The 19,491-nt window shown below is 28.7% G+C and overlaps 1 protein-coding gene across 1 annotated transcript; it reads right to left on the bottom strand.

Annotated features, from left to right (window-relative positions):
* Positions 1–7,464: 7,464 nt before the first annotated feature.
* LOC107455181 (protein FAM219A) lies at positions 7,465–19,479 on the bottom strand. Its single transcript, XM_016072660.4, has 6 exons — positions 19,273–19,479; positions 16,641–16,808; positions 14,472–14,559; positions 13,035–13,119; positions 9,844–9,921; positions 7,465–8,409 (listed from the first exon to the last, which is right to left on the bottom strand). Exons 2-6 carry the CDS (start codon positions 16,782–16,784, stop codon positions 8,220–8,222), a joined length of 585 nt encoding a protein of 194 aa, XP_015928146.1. The 5' UTR covers positions 16,785–16,808; positions 19,273–19,479; the 3' UTR covers positions 7,465–8,219.
* Positions 19,480–19,491: the final 12 nt, after the last annotated feature.

Raw genomic sequence — 19,491 nt, 5'->3', positions numbered from 1 at the left:
TGTACTCACTTCTTTCAGAAGGAATGAAGTGGGCATCCATCGAGGCAAGCGAAGGGCAGCATTATATAAATCGTCTAAGGTTCGTAGACTGGAGAAAGAAAAGATGCAACTTCCACAGTCAAGAGTTGACAATTCGGAGCACGTGATCTGATTGAGCATCCCATTGCGTGCTAGAGATGCAATGAAACATAGAAAGTTACTTTAGGATTTTTTGTTTTAACACTCTGGAGTGATAGTGAAAAGTCATGTTATGTTGCTAGAGAAAAGTAGGCCGAGAATCCGAAGGTTTTTGATACAAGGGATGGGTTTGTTGAAAATGTTGAGACTGAAATTGTCAGCAATTCGTCTTCTAGAGAAATTAATGGCGGCACTCTATTCCGGGACCATTTCAAGATTCCAATCCTTACACCATTTCTCAATTTGGAGAGAGCATTTTAGGTTTCACATCGTAACTGGTTTCAGCGAACACAATAAGGTAGATATCGAGCCCAAAAAAAGGAAATTTTTGTGTATGTCGCCGGGGAGAACAAGATGGGGATCAGGCAGCACTTTCCGTCATCGAATGGCTATTCTTCTGTGTTAGACAAAATTGTGAATGAAAAAAAAACAGCTCTACCAGTAATACCGGATTTATAGAGTTTAAGGATCAAGGCTTCCTGGTTGCAAGCACTATGGGTGTCTAGAGAGCAGCAAATTACAAATTGCTTTTTGTACCGAGCCCGAAAGACTTCCGTGATTGAGGACGAATACCCAAATCAACTCTTTTAAATGGAACAAAACAGCAGTGATTGGGGTGGGAGACTCGAGTCTTTAGTGAAAAACCAGCGAGCCATTTTAGAAGCACACGTTCGAGAGTTTTGCTCCGAGTTGATGTAGTAAATGCAGGATTTGTTACTTCGAATGTATTTACATAATTTAAGAATCCATCTATCAATAATAAAACACACTACTTAGTACGAATTTTCCAACAATTTATTATGTTATAAAATGCATAATTTAATTTTACAATATAGCATAAAAGTTGACTAGACACATTTCATAACATGAATTCAATTTCAAAAACAGTAATAAAAGATGAAAGCACACTTTTTTTTGGAAACAAGAAACATCTTAACTTTAACACGATTTATAATTTGAATAAAAATTTTTTTTTTACCAAACATTGATTTAAATTGTTTCTAAATTTATATTGTAAAACACAGTTTATACATTCCTCATTTCATTGTCGTTCATGACACGTCGTTTCATTGCAGTTCCAACTTATTCTTACTCTATTTAAAATGGTTCTCTTATACTAAAAGAAAACATAAATCGTCGGTTATACATTTTTCTTCCTTCCGTATATATATATTTTTTAATACATAATTATTTGGCTTGGAATCGATAAACTCTTTTATTTCATACATAACCTGCATGGAAAGAACCACATATATAACTGGCTAAGATGAATAAATCAGTTATTCTGCAGAGGTGGTGTGCAGAATTATTAGATAGGTACCAAAAGTTTCATTTCTCAAATCACCTAGGTAATCTGCCATTTACTTAAGATAGTCAGCACATTACCTATCTACTAAGCACTCATTAAAGTAAAAATAAGATCTTTGCTGGCGCAATAGCACTTATGTATGCTTAAAATTAACATTATGTTATTCATTTATCTTAAAGAATCAAGTTAACATAATCAAAGAATGAACAAATTAGTTGATCGAATCAGTCATCAATCAATTAAGTAACTGAAACAAAAAGAATCAAACGACTTAAAATGTTATATATCAAAAATATAACACTTAACAATTAAATGAAAATATTATTTTATGAAAATAAGAGGTTTTTAAAATTACCGATAGGGAACGCATTAATGTGCTCATTACCTAGGTAAAATGTGGAGAAACATTTAATTTCGAACTATAATGAAGTAAATATGTTAATCTGAAAGTCAATAATAAAGGATTTTCGAGCCTCAGCTGTAACATACGACTTATATAGGTCTCCTGAAAAATGTATAAATGGCGCTTCACTATATTAAAAAAGGCACAGAAAGCAAACATCGATATGAAGATTCTTATTTAAGACTACTCAAAATTAGGAATATATTTTAAAATCACATACAGGGAAATTCTGATTATCCATTAATTATTGAAAAAAGAAAATGATATTTTTTTACAACTATGTCAAGTTTAATTGAATTCAATAATTGTCTACATTTCTGCACTATTTAAAACAAGTTAAATATTAAGAACGTAAAATGGTATATAAAAGAAGTTGTGTGCTTTGGCACTGCATTATTTTAAAATACAGAGTATTCATTTAGGACAGTCCTTATATATATTTATACTCCTTGTCAAATGCGAAGGAAAAAAAAAAGGTATACACATAGGGAGCACCAAATTTATATTAGAGAGGGAAAATGCAGATTAGTCAAAACAGGAAGTCGGGTGAGCACCGAAACAGGTTTTATTGCAATAGAAAACAGTGGCGAGTTGTAAGACAGCTATTAGAAACACATAAAAGTTCTTTCTGGCAATCAAATAAGTTTTAATATCTTTTCCTGTAGGATTTTGACAACATTTTCTTCCCACTTTTAAATATAAATTGCGATTCTCAATGTGTAAACATTTTTAGCATTCATTTTTCACAATTTATGATCTATATCTTAAGAGTGATCTTTACAGAACACCTTATAGGAAAATTTATGCATTATTTTAATTAAACTGAAAAACAATATTTAAAATGCATATAGGATTAAATACAATTCAGTATAAAATATGCCATAACTAATATTGAATTAAATAATTAATAAAGCACTACATACAGCAACATGTTAGTCGGCCAGGGAGACCAACCACATAAAGGTGACAATGAGGCATCAACATTGCACATTGGCTGCCTTTACATTTTAGACAATCTGGCAGGCATCAAGCCATCACTGAGGTTCAAATCTGAGTTCTTCTTAGTGCCTTAACCACTGTGCCATTATGGCTCAATCAAATAATTAGCCAGTACAAAAACACATCTCTAATTTTATATTTTAGACCTGGCTCTTTTCAAATATTATGTTTATGGGTTTTTGGGGTGGTATAGCAAATAAAAAATTTGCTATTTTGATGTAATATTATGAGCGTAAAAAAGGAGAATTACAGTGTAATTCTCCTGAACAATTATCTGGAAATTACACTGTACAATTTCACTGGGAGCTAAAGCACTCAGGAATAAACAGGACGTTTTGTTATCACTTTAAATATTTTATTAATCCGTTAATAAATATTTTTAGAGTCCTTATCAAAAAAATAAACATTAGAATTTACAGATTAATAGTTAAGCAAGAAAAACGCCATCAATTAGGTCAAATCACTAATTAAAAAAAACCAAAACTTGTTGCCTAATGAAACAGAGATAGAATTGAAAGAAGATTGTTACAAACACCTTCTGGTTTTAACTAGAAATCAAAAATTTTGGAGTTTTTTTTTTCTTCAAATAAAACTTTCCTTGGAAGTGATTAATCAGACTTTGATATATTGCTGTTTATTCTATCTTGGTTAAATTTACATAAGGGACCCTCTAGCAAGGTCAGTGATTTAAATTAAGAAATTTTTGATAAAAAAAACATTTATTTAAATCAGAATTTTTTTTCCTAAGAAATGATCAATTATTCCATTCAAATTTACAGAGCGTTTTGATATAATAATAAATTTTTAAAGTGTGGATTGCTGTGTTAATAAATTCCAACTAGCAAAATTACTTTATTAATATATGTATAATAAGATGACTAGGAGACTAGGTAATATTTTCCAAATAAAATGAAAGGAATAATGCTTGAGCAAAACGTTTAAATATATATGCTTTTCAAACCTTTTATAGCTAACAACTGAGGAGGTACCCAAGTTGTTAATTAATATTATTTCTTAGTTTGGAATGTTCAATGAAAAAATACATAAAAAATCACATCATTTTTCTTTCTAAATAAAATATATAGAAGAAAATTCACTTTTAACACAGGATCTTCAAAATTTTGTGAAATTGATGAAACATTTGTCCCCATCATTTTCCCTTTATTGAAACATTTTTCCCCATTATTGAAATAAATTATTTTACAATAATTTCTATTATTTTAAAATATTTTTCTTAAAATTAAATATCACATCTTTATAACCATAAATGCTTTGTTTCTTTAATTTGTATAATTTTGTAACCCTTATGTTGCCTAAAATAGTAATAAAAAAGAAATTTGCATTATTGAAAGTATTGGATAAGAATTGCACTGGCACAAATGGCAATATCTCATAAGTTGGAAGCTTTGCTGGTTTGTATATTATGGAATCAAATTACACCAAACATCAAAGACATTTATTTCAGCTTAGGTGATAACTTTTAAAAATTAAAATAGTTAAGCTATAAAAATATTTGTAAATCATATTATTTTTAGAATTAAAATATATAAGTTATTAGTTAATCATGTTAATTTGTTAAGAATTTAAAGAAAAATAATAATAAAAATCAAAATTGTACTGATACCATTTTTTTTTTGGATTAAGCAATGAATATTTCTTGAAATATTTTAGGATTACAATAATACTTTTTCCATATTTCACCATTTTTATCACAAGGCTTTGGACATCTGAAAATCACACTGTATACGGCAAAATTAGTACACAAGTACAAAGTACATTGTAAGATTTAGCACATAATATTTTGCAATACAACTAACTGACTTTCATAATAAACCATTTGAGAATCACAGATTGGAAGTAAAAAATATGAAACAAATAATACTTAGAAAAAATAAAACTACAGAAACAAATCATATTCTACTGGTAAAAAAAAAATGACAAGAACAAACAAATAGCTTTGGAGGTAATAGAATGATCTATTTTTGTTAATGGCAAATAAAATATCTAAAAAGCTATAAAGAAATAATTTATTTTAACAATATTAATTTCTTTCCTTCTTTTATAGCCCAAGGGGCAATAACTAAGAAAAAAAATCATTTAAGTTCGTTATTTGAATACATAATTTGTAGGTTGTATCACAGAAAAGCCAATCATCAGGAAGCAGTAAAATCACTCAATCTGATTTTTGTCATTTGAGCATTAAAATGCTTAAGTTTTAAAATTATTTAAGAATATATTTTGAATATACAGGGTGCGTAGCCAAATATCTCAACAAAAAATAAGCACCCTTTTAAGCACTATATACATTAACAAAATGCAAAATAATTTTTAAAGACTTTGCATGATAATGATAAAATAACTAGTTTCTGACAAAGCTATAACTAGTTAATGACAATAACTAGTTAATGATAAAATAACTCTTTTATTGTTTATATTAGCCAATATAAAAAGATTTTTCGATTTGATTTCAGAGAGCGAAAAATGAAGCCTGAAATTGAGAATATCTTGCAAAATGCAGCAGAGTTGCACATGATAGTGCAAGAATCTCACTGAACACAGTTCAGTAGATGCACACGTGAACTTGCAAGTAATTCATCAATCATGTAAAATGATTCATTCTTCACTTTCATTTGAAATGGACCGAAGTGTATTGTGGTTGAATGACTTGAGTGTGTGTGTTGTTGATGACTTGTGATAACATATTCTTACAAATAGAAAAACCTAACTTAATTGAATGGGTATAACAAACATTTCTTTTGCCTGTTATGTAAATTGTACTGATCAATGATGTATTATGTGTTCTAACTATATAGTTAGATTAAAAAAGTAATCTATTATTAAAATAAAAGTATAGTGGCAAATTAATACTTTGAGCAGAAACTGAGTAAAAAGTAACAATAAAGAACAGACAAATTTACAAAAATTAAAACTTAGTTTAACAATGGCATTAGAACTTAAGAGATATGGCACCTTATAGTACATATAAAGTAAATAAAAAGCAAATGCATAAAAAAACATCAAAACATCATTTAACAATCTATCAGTATATTTGACTTAAAATGACAATCATGCCCATCATTTATAAAATACTATTAAAAAAACATTCAATAAAAAATTTGAATTAAACACAAATATAGAATGGGGTAATAAGACTTGTATAATATGATTTCTAAAAACAACTTTGATCAAATATTATTATGACATAATGAAAAAGTAACAATGATTGCTCAATCAGCCTAGTACCTTCTTTTTAAACAATTAAAAAAAAAGGTATTTATTTTGATTTTTAAAAATATCATGTATAAATTTTTTTTTTATTTAAACAGAAATCTGTGGTAAACTCTAAGGAGGTTAAAAGTATGTAATTATAACAGCTTGTGGTACTTAAATTTTAAAACATCAGGATTGCAAGCTTCACCAAAAAATGTAAAAAGTGGTGACTATTTATTAAATTTGAGAAAACTAACATTTTAAATAAACAGTTTGATTTTAAAAATACAGATGTCAATTACAATATACAGATGCACACTTTGAGTAATTAGGGGGATTCATAACAATTATATTCCATAACTTAAACAGAAACACAAAACAAATATTGAAATTGATATTTCTTAAAAGAGCCATAATAGTATCCTTCAACTAATCCCACTTATATATCAATCGTATAGAAAAAATTGCAGTATACAAAAAATATATGAGTAATAATAATATTTATAGATAAGTAAATATAATAAAGTAGAAAAATGACACCAAATATAATATAAGAATAAAACATATAACTTATGACACATTCAGCCCAGCCTTATATCTTCTAACATTAAATAACAGAAAAATTCTACATTCATAATCGCAGAAATAATACTTTTTACACATTTCACACATCAATCTAAAATAATTTGACAAAAAAAAAGCATTGCTCTATGAAGATTTTCTGATGCAATAAAAAAATATATTCTGTTATACTTAAGTAAGAAACTTTTGGTATTTTCTTTGCTATAAACACAGAAAAAAGAGAAGTGATGGCTCAGGGGACAGAGCGTTTGTCTTCCAACAAGGTGAACCGGGTTTGAATCCCAGCTATGGCTGGTCAATACGAATTCTTCATCCGGCTCGCACAAATCACAATGCTGACTGGAAATAGCCTCAGTGGTAGACGGATCGTGGGTTAGAACCCCTGCTGTAAGGCTAACCATGTGAGGTTTTCCTTTCCGTGTTATGCAAATGAGGGTAAGTTCAATCAAAAATTTCTCCACGAACGAAAAAAATTTCTCCCGATATTTGATCCCAGAGTTCCCTCGCATACTAAATAAATTGTAAGATAGCTTAAAATAAATAACATGAGTCATAATACAGCCAGTCATCAAATATCCTTTCTGTGATTAAAAATCAAAACTATTTATACAGATAGATTATTTTTTCAAAACATAGTATTTATAAATCAGCAAACATGGTTAAGAAGAAAAAAAAATTAAAACTAAAAATTATATTTTAATAAATTTATATTCAAATTTTTAAGAATGCTAACAAAAATTTTAACCTCGTCGCAGCAACATTTTTAGAAGAATAATAAAAATTATTTCTTTTATTTTATTTTTTTTAACTTATTCATTTTCAAAGTTTTGTCCAAAATCTCATTCCCTGACAATTCTGAGACTTTTTATACCCCAAAATCAAATTCCTTGACGATTCCATGACTTCCTGACCATGTGGAAGCCTTGTTAGAAACAGGGAATTTTAACAGGGTTGCCACTCTAATCAGGGAAAAATATTCCCTGCGTTTTCCTTGTACATATTACACACAATATATTAAGAGGAAACACATAATTGCTGCCCTTTTGTGTCAGCTATATTTGGCTATCTATACTAGTTTTAATTGCTGGCAAAACTTAAAGAAAGAAGTTACAGCGGAACATACTAAAAAAAAAAATAATAATAATACTAAAGTAAATGAAATAGTTTAGTAAAGCTGAAATATCATCCTTAAATATCCTATAGATTGCACTTTGAGTGGTCACCATTTCTTTAAAAACGAGAATAAAAAACAAAACTCCTTGTATTTTCCCAGTTTCTAAAGAAAAACTCTCAAAATTCCCTGCATTTTTCCTGTTATTTTAAGTGATTTTTAAATTCCTTGCATTTTCCAGGTTTTCCTTGTTCTCCTTATAGAGTGGCAACCCTGTTTAAGGTATAAATTAAGCATAAATGGATAATTTAAATTCATCATGCATTTAATGAATAGAGAATATGAATGCAAGATTTCCCTATTGTTTAAGATTAGAAGAAAAAGTTCCTTACTATTTGAGCATAATAATAATTCACCTGACTAGAATATTACTGAATAAGACAAGTACAATTTACAGAACAGCAAATGCATCGTTGTGAGACTGGCTTTGGCGGTGGAATCAGATCAAGGTCTTCATCATCAGGTGTCAAGTCCAAGTTGTAACCATCTTTCAACAGCTGTTCAGAAATTTCCTTCACTGAAGACTTTGTAATAGGGTGATAGTCAAGATCATCTTCACTGCAAGATAAACAAATGATTTATTTCACATAATCTATTGTCTCAGGGACCAGACAAGTTGACAGGTAAAAATGAAACAATTATTTTGCTCTCAAATTTATTTTATATTTACAAAGAAATATAAACAGGAGAGAAATTCCCTGTAACACTAAGGTTCTTCAGAATACTAACAAGGTTCCAAGATAAAGGACTGTTTTTAATCAGCAGTAATTTTTGAAATCTATAATTACAACAACAAAGTATTGAATAAATTAAGAGAATGTTATGCAATTATATTTAAAAAAAATTGCATTTTTCACTATTTTTTTTCAAATCATAATTAAATAACTAAATTAAAAATATGTTTCCTTGATAACTCTTTCTCAACGTAACAAACAATAAATTTTTATTTCAATGAGAAAAAAAAATATGCTTATTTTATTCAATTTCAAACTAAAAAATTAATTAAGAATTTGATTAGATGCCACTTTGAACTTGGACAAAACAGCTGTTATACAAAACCCCTAGTTTAAAGACTATATTTATTAAAAAAGTGAAAAAATATTCTTCTCATAAAATAATTTTCAAGCTACAAAGTAGTCTTATTGGTTATTATGTTTTTAATTGATAAGAAACTTAATTTATAAAGCTATGGCTCTGCTTAGAAAGGATCTATTATTTAGGGTTCCATAGTTGAACAAAACTGGGAACTGCTGCTGTAAAAAACCAACTATTCAGAATAACTTATATTCAACTTATTCAGAAAAAAGCCAATAAACAATAATCATAATAGCATAAATGTGAAATTAAGCCAATAATATTTTAAATGAAAATTTTTAAGAGATTTAAACTATTGTTAATTTAGACAGGATTCCCACTCAATTTCTGAAAAAAAATTCCATGACTTCTTTTCCAGGTAAATTTCAATTAAAATTGAGACCATATTTTCATCAGAAAACTTTGATTCTTTTATTTGTAATGTGAAATATTAGTATTTTCTGTGTAAAAAAGATACTAAATGAGGAAGGGAACATTTCAGTTTGACTAAAATATGAAATTTTTATAACAAATAATTGTAATAGATGTTGAATTATTTAACTTGAATCTCACGAACTGATTACTGTTACTGACAATTTTAAGATAGGTTATTTTCCAGGTATGATATAGGAATATTCCAGGTCCTTGTAAAAAAATTGCAACTTTCCCTGATTTTTGGAGTTAAAATAAAATTCCTTGACAGTACAAAGTTTGTTAGATTTTATATTAATATATACCAGGATTTTCAAATACAGATAAAAAGTATAAACATCAGAATCAAATATTTTGTTTTGATATATGAATAACATAATTAAATATTTAAAAAAAGAATTCCTTTAAAAAATAAAGAAATTTCTCTTCACTTGTTGTAACAAAAATAATTTATATCAGTAAACACTTAATAATAAAAATTCATACCTGTCACTTTCCCATGAAACTAAAGGGTGAGAATCTGTTTTTGACACCACAGGTGCCTGAGTTTTAGGTACATTTAATCTATAAAATAATAAATATTTTAATTCACATTATAAATGTGTTATAGTTACAATATTATTTCTTAATTGTACATTAGCAAGCATGCATTGTTTTTCTTTCCCAACCTAGCACATATATAATTCAATTACAGCTGAAACATTGTATCAACATCCACTAAAGATGAGCACAAAGTGTAAAACAAATTTAAAATATGCAAAACAGTTTATTATTAATCTATGAAATTAAAGCTGTGTGTCATTATTTGTGCTATTTTTGTACAATCACAATATAGCAACCTGACATAATGCAACTTAATTTGATTCGATTATGGGGAATCCTATTGTTTCCTTCCATTACATGGATTGTTGACTGAATGTAAACAATAACAAGCTTCCTAAAACCGGAAGAAATTTTTACAAAAACTTCCGGTGTATCCCTCCGCTTAGGCCATGCTTACGAGGGGATATGTGAACAAACTTAATATTCTAGGAAGTTTTATTATTGTGATGTTTGGTCAAATTTAAGCAAAATTTTACCATTCATAAGAGATTTCTGCTATTTAAAAATTCTAAGAGGTTGTGAGTCTGACACAAATTTAAGAAAATTAATATCATAACATAAATAAAGTGTAAGATTTGCTAAAATTTTGGGGCTATTCCTTATTTGGTTATAATAGTGTAAAATATTGCCAGATTTATTTTTTGGGCAGCATCATAGCATGCTTGTGGGGTCTTCGGAATTCATTCGTTATTTGTTTCGCTGAAAATTAAATTGAAAGTACGTTTAATATTGTGAAGACTACAAATAAAATAATATTAAATGGCAAGCTTAGGCATGGAAATCAATCGGAAGTAGTAACTCAGAAGTCTTACAGCAAATTTTAATGCCTAGCACCATCTGGAGTTAGCTCTACACGGTCAACCATATATTCATTGGGCAGAGATAGCCTGGTTGGTAGGGCACTGGACCCATACCGAAGAGATCGTGGGTTCGATTCCTGCCGGTGTAGACTCCCCGTGTAGTAAATGGTGACTGGTGCACGTTAGATCTGTTGCGTTGCATAGTCCTCATGCTTCCATAACAAATCAATACACAAGAGCTCTCTTGTCTTCTGGATTGGGATCAAAATTACAAGGATATGTAGTTAAACATTGGTAGTCTTAAAACCAGAATTGGGTCGGTTGTTCAATGACGGTTATATATATTTATAAAACATCCATATTGTAGATTTTGGTTGAGAGTAAAAGTAGCCATCTTCCACAACACCTCTCCATAGCGCATAGAAATTCCTTAAAACCTGATTTGATCCTTTCAGCCACAGTTATTTTCCTTGTTCTATTTTTTCATTTTTATTCTTGTTATATTTATTCACATCCGCTGCTAAAGTTTTTCTAATTTAGTTTTTCACCATTATTTCCACTTTTTGTTGGCAACTTTGCATTTTATATTTCAAATCATTTTTGTTTCTTCTCATGTTTGGCAAATCTAGAAAATGGGTGGCTATTTTTGAGCGCTTGAAACATGTCATTAGGCGAATTAAGTTTTTTAATAAATTAATATTTTTCCAACATTTATTCTAGGTGTTTTTGTAAACAAAGAGTGACATCACTCAGGAAGTGGCTTCATTAAGTGAGTAACCCATAAAATGTATTACATGGTTGTTTTTGGAGAGTTGCTTGTTCTGATTGATACTGTATTATGAGATAATACTGTATGTTGTATGTAGCAGTAGCATATATATATTAAAGAATTCAAAGATAATGAAAATGAACAGCTTTAACATAAGTAATACCAAGGCACAGATAACAATCTTATGACCAACTTCTCAAAGGAATATAATAATAACACAAAGATTATAAACAGCATTAATATTAAGAATATTAAGATCATAAAGTGCATAATGATATAATGGATGAGTTTTTAGGCATAATATACAGGTTTTACAGTCTAAAGCTCGACTAATATTTTAAAATTAAAGTAAGAAGTTAGAAAATAGCTTCAAAGTCTTTATATGCCATCATCTTATAGTAAAAACGTATAACAGCTTTATTTAATTCAATCCAGTTTCACGTGCAAGAGCTGTTTTAAAAAGTTTAAAAAACTAATATTTAATATCACACTATCTTTTAATTGTAGAAAATTGTTAATAATAGAAAATTGTTATTAATTAATGTGTAGGGAAAAAATGTTCTAAACAAATTATGTTTCCATTAGCTTAGTAAATTTTTCAATCATAAATTTATCATAAAGCTGCAAGTACACTAACTATAATACAGTAATAACAGTTTGTTATACCAAAAAACGTAACAGTATATGTAATAAAATTAGAAGCAGCAAATTTTAAAATTCTTGTCGAGTTTTTTTTTTATTTCTTTCCTTTTTTACCAAAAAACTGTAAAAAGCCCTCTCCTTCTGAAAAAAAAAAAAAACCTTGAGTACAAGTACTTCTTTCCAGCTTTTTTTTTCTTCTTCTTTTTCGGGAGAGGTAAATCATCTGTGACAAACCATTACTGTTTTGTCTTTTTTTAAATTATAACACGCATATACATTTGGGAATTTTCTTACAAGTAAATAAATGTTATAATTGATGATAATTTATATTTTACTTCTCCCTAAAATTAAATGGTTTTATTACCAATTTTTTTCTTTTTTCTAGGTAAGTTACAGTCCTCATACCATATTTACAGTTTAATTACCAAATATATATGCAAGGCATACATTTAAATATGCCTTGCACATTAATACTCAAGATTGCATGTGATATTCAGGATGATTCGCACACTAGAATCAATCAATTTCACTCCACATAGTTTCTTTATTTTATAAGGCCAGATTAATGCATTACTCATAGTCACTATCAGAAACTTATAAATCATAGCCAAGAAGAAAAAGGTTCCTTGGGAGCAAAATGTAATAAGATTATTATTGCCCGCACTCTGTCAACTAATATAATTTCAAACATCTCTGAATATGCAATTTTGCACAGTTTAAAACATTGCTACAATAAAAATCATGGTCTTTACAAATGTTTTTAAAACTCTGTCAAACCAGAATTATCTATAGTTCTTTTGACATTAATAAATACAAGATAAAAACAAAACGAATACAAGATAAAGATAAAATGACTTACTGACCTGTTATATGGAAGGAGTTTTTTAGGAAGACCTTCTAAACTTTGCTCTCTTAAACGGAACTTTTTTGCTTGAAGAATTTGTTTTTCTGCATAAAAAATTATTAAACATTAAATTATGAAGTTGCTTTACAATCTTAAATAAAATTATGAAACATACACAAATATTTTTTGTAAAATAGAGCTTAATAAAATATACTATAGAAGAAAACATGTGTATAGTAGTGTTAATTCTAATTTCTTTTATAAATTTTTTATATTAAAATACGAAAAGTTTAGCTAGGTGAAAACATGAAAATAAATAAATCTGAAATTAGCTTAATGAGTAAAATTAAATAATTCATAGAAAACAATAAGAGAAAAGAAATTCGCAAAAACTCTATTCCTCCTATACAAAAAATAAGTACCAATTCAAATTTCATTAGCCTAGAAATATTTTTTGTAGTTAAATCATGTCAGTTTAGCTAATTGAATACATAACAAGTAATATAAAAAAATTTTTAAAGTCAATTCCTACTACTATTTTAGTAACATTTTATTGAATACTTCAAACTTTTTCTAAAATTTAATTCAAAATCTAATCCAAAATCAATTAAGTTTAATAAATGAATTAATATTTGAAAAAACTGTATTAACATCAAGCGTCATCCACTACAAGTTTAAAAGAAAATGTATTTGAACTTGAGTGGATGAATAAAAAGTATTTTATTAACGATTGAAAATTTGAACAAGATATATAAATATATATAGGGAGAGTGTTTGAACAAATAGTAGAAATTAGAAAAAAAAAAGGCACGTGGTATCAGACAACTATAAAAGTATAAATTTGGTGATGCAGACCACACGTGCTACTATGCAATGTACTTTTTGAATTTATCTGACACAGTGAATATAAAATAAAAAAATATTTAAATGTGCGTAGGAAACTATTTTTTATTTAGATATCGAAAGTTAGAAATTATCCCTTGTGTTATTTTTAAAATATGCGAAAAACTGAATTGCTTATAGTAAAATTTAAAACAATGACTAACGCTTAACCAATCAGAAAATTCCATTTCGTTTTCGCTCATCCTTATTTAATTAATATTTGAAAAAACTGTATTAACATCAAGTGTCATCCACTGCATTAAAAAAAATGCATTTGAACATGAGTGGATGAATAAAATATTATTTTATTAAACGATTGAAAATTTGAACAAGATATAGGGAGAGTGTGAACTAATAGTAGGAATTGAATAAAGTCTAAAATGCATTTGAACTTGAGTGGATGAATAAAATATTATTTTATTAACGATTGAAAATTTGAACAAGATATAGGGAGAGTGTGAACTAATAATAGGAATTGAAAAACAAGTAGATTTAAAATCAGCACAATAATGAATAAAATTACAAACAATTATTACTTCTATTACAAATAAAAGCGTTAAAATTCCATCCATACCTAGGCGTTTCTGAAGTAACGATGTTGTAGAACTATATTTGACAGGTTTGTAGCCTCCTTTGAAACATACAACATCAGTTTCATTGTCCTATAAAAATAAATATTCATCATTGTTTCAATAAATAAGGGTTAGATTTTATTTATAGACATCAAGAATTTATTGCTGAGGTCCTGTTGTTGGAGTTTTGGGAAAAGGTTTGTTAAAAACTAAATTATTGCTAGAAAGTTTTTCTTTTCATTAAAGAAAAATAGAAGAAAGAAATATCTATAAAAATTAGCGAATTTTTAAGATATTATTGTAGCCATATTAATTGAATTTATTTCATCACAGCAATTTTTAATAATTAGCCAAATTAAAATGCCAATAGCTCTGATTGCTAAAAAAATTGCATTCTCTTTCTTCTTCTATAATTTTTCTTAATCCATTTAACTGAGTTTTTGTCAGTAACTCATGAAAATGCACAATTTTATGTTTACAAAAAAATGGAAACATAAAAAATTAAATGTCAAACATAATATCAATTGTCTAGATAGCAATTTGTAACCCACTGCCTCAGTAAATTTTAGCAAGAGAATAAAGCCCACCTCAGGGGAAGGAGCCGACTTCAGATATCCATATTTCGCCAAAATTACATTTTTAAACCTAAATTACAGCTTTTCCCTAACTGTTTCTGTATTTAACTAATCAAAATTAAGGGACTTACTAAGTAAAGGCTGTATTAAAATACAAATAGGAATTGATATCGTTTATGTTATAATCAAGGCTTTTTTTCCAGCAAATTTCATTACTGTTCTCTGAGAACCCCGGTGGTTTAGGGGATAGAGCATTCGCCTTCCAATGAGCTGAACCAGGTTCGAATCCCAACGATGACTGGTTGATTTCGCACCCGCCTTGCACTGACAGAGCTGACGTAAAATATCCTGAGTGGTAGACGGATCATAAGTTAGAGTACTCTTTCTGTCAGGCTAATCAAGGGAGATTTTCCTCTCCATGTAATGCAAATGTGGGTTAGTCCTCCACGAAGGCCAATTTCTCATAATACTTGATCCAGGAGTTCCCTTGTCTTCTGAATTGGGTTCAAAATTACAAGGCTACATGGCTGAACATTAGTAGTCGTAAACCCAGAAGTTGGGTCGGCTGTTCAACAATGGTTATAAATACTGTTCCCTGAAGGAGAAAATAGTTAATAACCTTGAAGTTGCGTGAAATTTCAGTTTTTTGCAACATTTATAGTCAAACTAAATGTACACCATACATGTCATGATTTCCTTAGGCACTACTCATTAGATAGTTTTCATTCATTCAGTCTTGTTCATTGCTATTGACTGCTGGCACAAGTAGATTTTGATAGCCTTAGTTCAAAGATTTTTGAATGATCGTTGACTAACAAGGCAAAGATCCAATATAAATATTTGTGCCTTAATAGTTAGCGTGGAAGAAGTAGAATACAAAATGATGGTCAATGTAGTGGTCCACTCGTTTTGCAAAACATTTTGCCATGCATAAATTGATGTTTTTTTGTAAACATTCAATCTGTTTTGACCCTCAAAATTTTGATAAATTTTTTTTTCGTAAAAAAAAGGAAAAAAAATTATAGTTATCTTGAATAGATTTAAATTTTTTAATATGGTGGTGGAAAAATAGCTGATGTAAATTTTGAGGCACGATACAGCATTTGCTAAGCATTGCAGCACAAACTCGGGAATAATTTCTTTTAAAAAACAAACTGCAAAACAGAGCAAAAAATATTAAAATAATTATTGCCTCACCTAATATGTAAAGTTAATCCTGATAATAATTTTATGTTAAGTCAATCCTGATCCTATCCTGAAAATTTCAACAAAATAAAACATTTCAAATATGAAACCCAGTCTGATTCTTAAAAGTTGTAAGTATTTTACTTTAATTACAGTAAAAGTAAACAAATTTATTTCTTTTTTTAAAAAAAAATTTTGAAGGATAAAAAATAACAAGAGTTTGTTCATTCTTATTACATTGAATGGATTTAAATTTCTTAATGTGATTTTGGAAAAATAGCTGCTGTGCATTTTGAGGTACGATATAGCAATATTGATAAGCGTTGCAGTACAAAAATAAATCTGAAGTACTTTTCTTTAAAAATAAGCTGTAAAACAGAGCAGAAAACATCAAAATACTTATTCCATCACCTCCGAATTCAAGGAGCAAGTTTTAACAGATTCAATATTTTCAGCTATTTTATCTTCAGTGCTCTGTGCTCCAACAGCATTCATTGTAGAGTCAGCAGCAAATAAAGCACTCTTAGAATCACTTTCAATACCGCTGTCTTCCATTTGAATTATAAAGCTAAAATAATCCTGTAATAGTAGATAATTAGATCACTGCATAGTCATTTTCACTATCACCATAATCAAATAGTAAATGTTTAAAAGGTGCAAAAATAAAGAAATAAATAAAAATCATAAAATTTCAAAGAATATGGCAAAGGTTGCTTTCAAACTTTCTCCTTTAAGAGGAGCTGAATACTTAAAAACACCATATTTCTATTGAAACTTAAAAATACTAGGGCAGGGTTACCACTCAAATCTGAAAAAAAAAATTCCCTGTGCTTTTCCTGCACATATTATACAAAAAATATATAAAGAGGAAAAACACAATCATGCTTTTGTATGAGCTGCATTGGGCTAACTATACTAGTTATAATTGCTGAAAAAACTTAGAGAAACAGCTGAACATACTTAAAAAAAATATGCCATAGTAAATGAAATAGTTTAATACAGCTGAAATATTATTCTTAAACAACCCATAGATTGCATTTAGAGTGGTTTTTATTTTTTTAAAAGATGAAAATAACAGGGTTGCCACTCAAATCTGGAAAAAAAATTCCCTGTTTTCCCTGTACATGTTATATGCAATATACTAAGAGGAAACAACAATTACTGTGCTCTTGTGTCAGCTATAATGGGCTAACTATATTTATTAGTTTCAATTGCTGGAAAAACAGCTGAACAGACTTAAATAATGCTATAATAAATTAAATAGTTCAGTATAGCTGAAATATCATGGTTAAATATCCCATATATNGGATTCGTGAGAAGCTCATCATCAGGGATGTTTCCCAGACCGTCGCCAATAGCCCATTGTGCAGCTCTAGTGCGACGTAAAGTAACAACAACAACAACAAAAATAAAAAAACAAAATTCCCTGTATTTTCCCAGTTTGTAAAGAAAAAATCAAAATTCCCTGCATTTCCCTGTTATTTTAGGTGATTTTCAAATTCCCTGTATTTTCCAGGTTTTCCCTGTTCTCCCTGTGAAGTGGCAGCCCTGAATAAGAAACAAAATTTCCTGTATTTTCCAGGTTTTCCCTGTGGAGTGGCAACTCTGCAGAGAAGATTTCTGTATCCATATCTAAATCAAAATAAACCCCCAAGTCATGACAGTTTCTGGGCAATAGCCCATGAAAAAAAAAAAAAAACCCTAAAGAAGACTTATTCAAAGGGTATAATTCATTGCTGCCCAAAGGCAAATAAGGTCCTTATCTTATTACAACAGCTCACTCAGTCTTTTGCACAAGATCTTGCTTCAGACCAGCTCGTCTATCCCGCATGCTTCAACTCAAATCTTTAAGAAAAAAACTATTTGTTGCAAACCTGAAGATATTTTCTAAAAAAATATAGGCAAATTTAAAATCTCTGTCACCTCGGTGATAGTAATTGACACAAGCAGATACTGCTACACAAATATCCCCAAATGCTATATAATGTTTTCTTGAAGTTCTATGACTTTATCATACAACTTAAAAAAAAAAAAAAAAACACTATACAATAACTGAATACATAACCTTAATAGTCATACATCTATCTACATACATAGCTTTTCTAAAATGCTACAAATATAATTTTAGTAGCAATTTCAAATTAACATATATTACAAATTTATTTACACATTTTTTTTAACTATGACTGTTCTTAACCATTCTGTGCATAGTCCACTACAATAAAAATATACAAATTTATGAAATCTGACACACACCATACATGTTCTTGGAACCACTATGGTTCCAAAACAAATACTTAAACACTCCTGATGACATAGAAAATCTTAATTTCGAGGATATTTCCATATTGGTATCTATTTGTAACACATATGTTTAGGTCTTTGTACTAGTTATTTTGTACATTATTCAAAATTGGGATGTTCTAAGTTATATATCCATATTTTTGTGAGCAATTTGAAAAATACTTTTTATTACAGAAACAGTTATAAAAAAACAGCTTTTGAGAAATTTTACAGTCCCGTATCCCTCCTATTTTTGACAACTGAAACTAAACCAATATACACAAACAAAAGCAGCGGTGATTTGAAGGAGCGTCAATGAAAGCAAAGAATGTGGGGATATTTATTATTATCCATCGCATCAACTATAAAAGCCAAGATGCCCAAATAGATTTTAAAATTGCAATTTTTAAAAAACAAAATCTGTAATTTTTTTCAGTTTCTCGCTGCCAAGACCAAGTGTTTTTAATTTGAAAAGAATTTGTGTCCGAACAAATATGCACCCAATTCTCCGCTATAACTAAAATATCAATTTATTTATTAACGAAATATCTTTTGCAAAACAATTTTATAATTGTTCTACGTTTAAAGCAAAGATGTGAATTTTTAAACTCTTTTAGTTTTTTCGCCTCTGGAATTACTGATAGTTCAGGACCGGGATGTACGATATCTAATATTTTTTTGCAAACTTTGTGTTAATATATACATTCGAATAATTCACTATGATAAATGTTTTTTTATCGGCTTAGAGCAGAAAACATACTCATGAGTAATACAGATCTTGTATTATAAGGAAAAATCCTTCGTGTTAAAAAAGTAAACAATCGATGAAATTAATGGTATATCCACAAGGAAATAACATCTTTATTAATAAGTTTATTAAAATATTATAAAGCGTAACGTTACAAATGACCAAACATTTGGTAAAGTACAGATGTTTTCTTTTGGGTTAAGAAAAAAGTAAATAAGTAAGGAGTCATTG

Source organism: Parasteatoda tepidariorum, chromosome 7 (genome assembly GCF_043381705.1).
Source record: "Parasteatoda tepidariorum isolate YZ-2023 chromosome 7, CAS_Ptep_4.0, whole genome shotgun sequence".
In the NCBI taxonomy this organism is placed as follows: Eukaryota; Metazoa; Arthropoda; class Arachnida; order Araneae; family Theridiidae; genus Parasteatoda; species Parasteatoda tepidariorum.
Note: the sequence above shows the minus strand (reverse complement) of the source record. Positions and strands in the feature narration are given on the sequence as shown.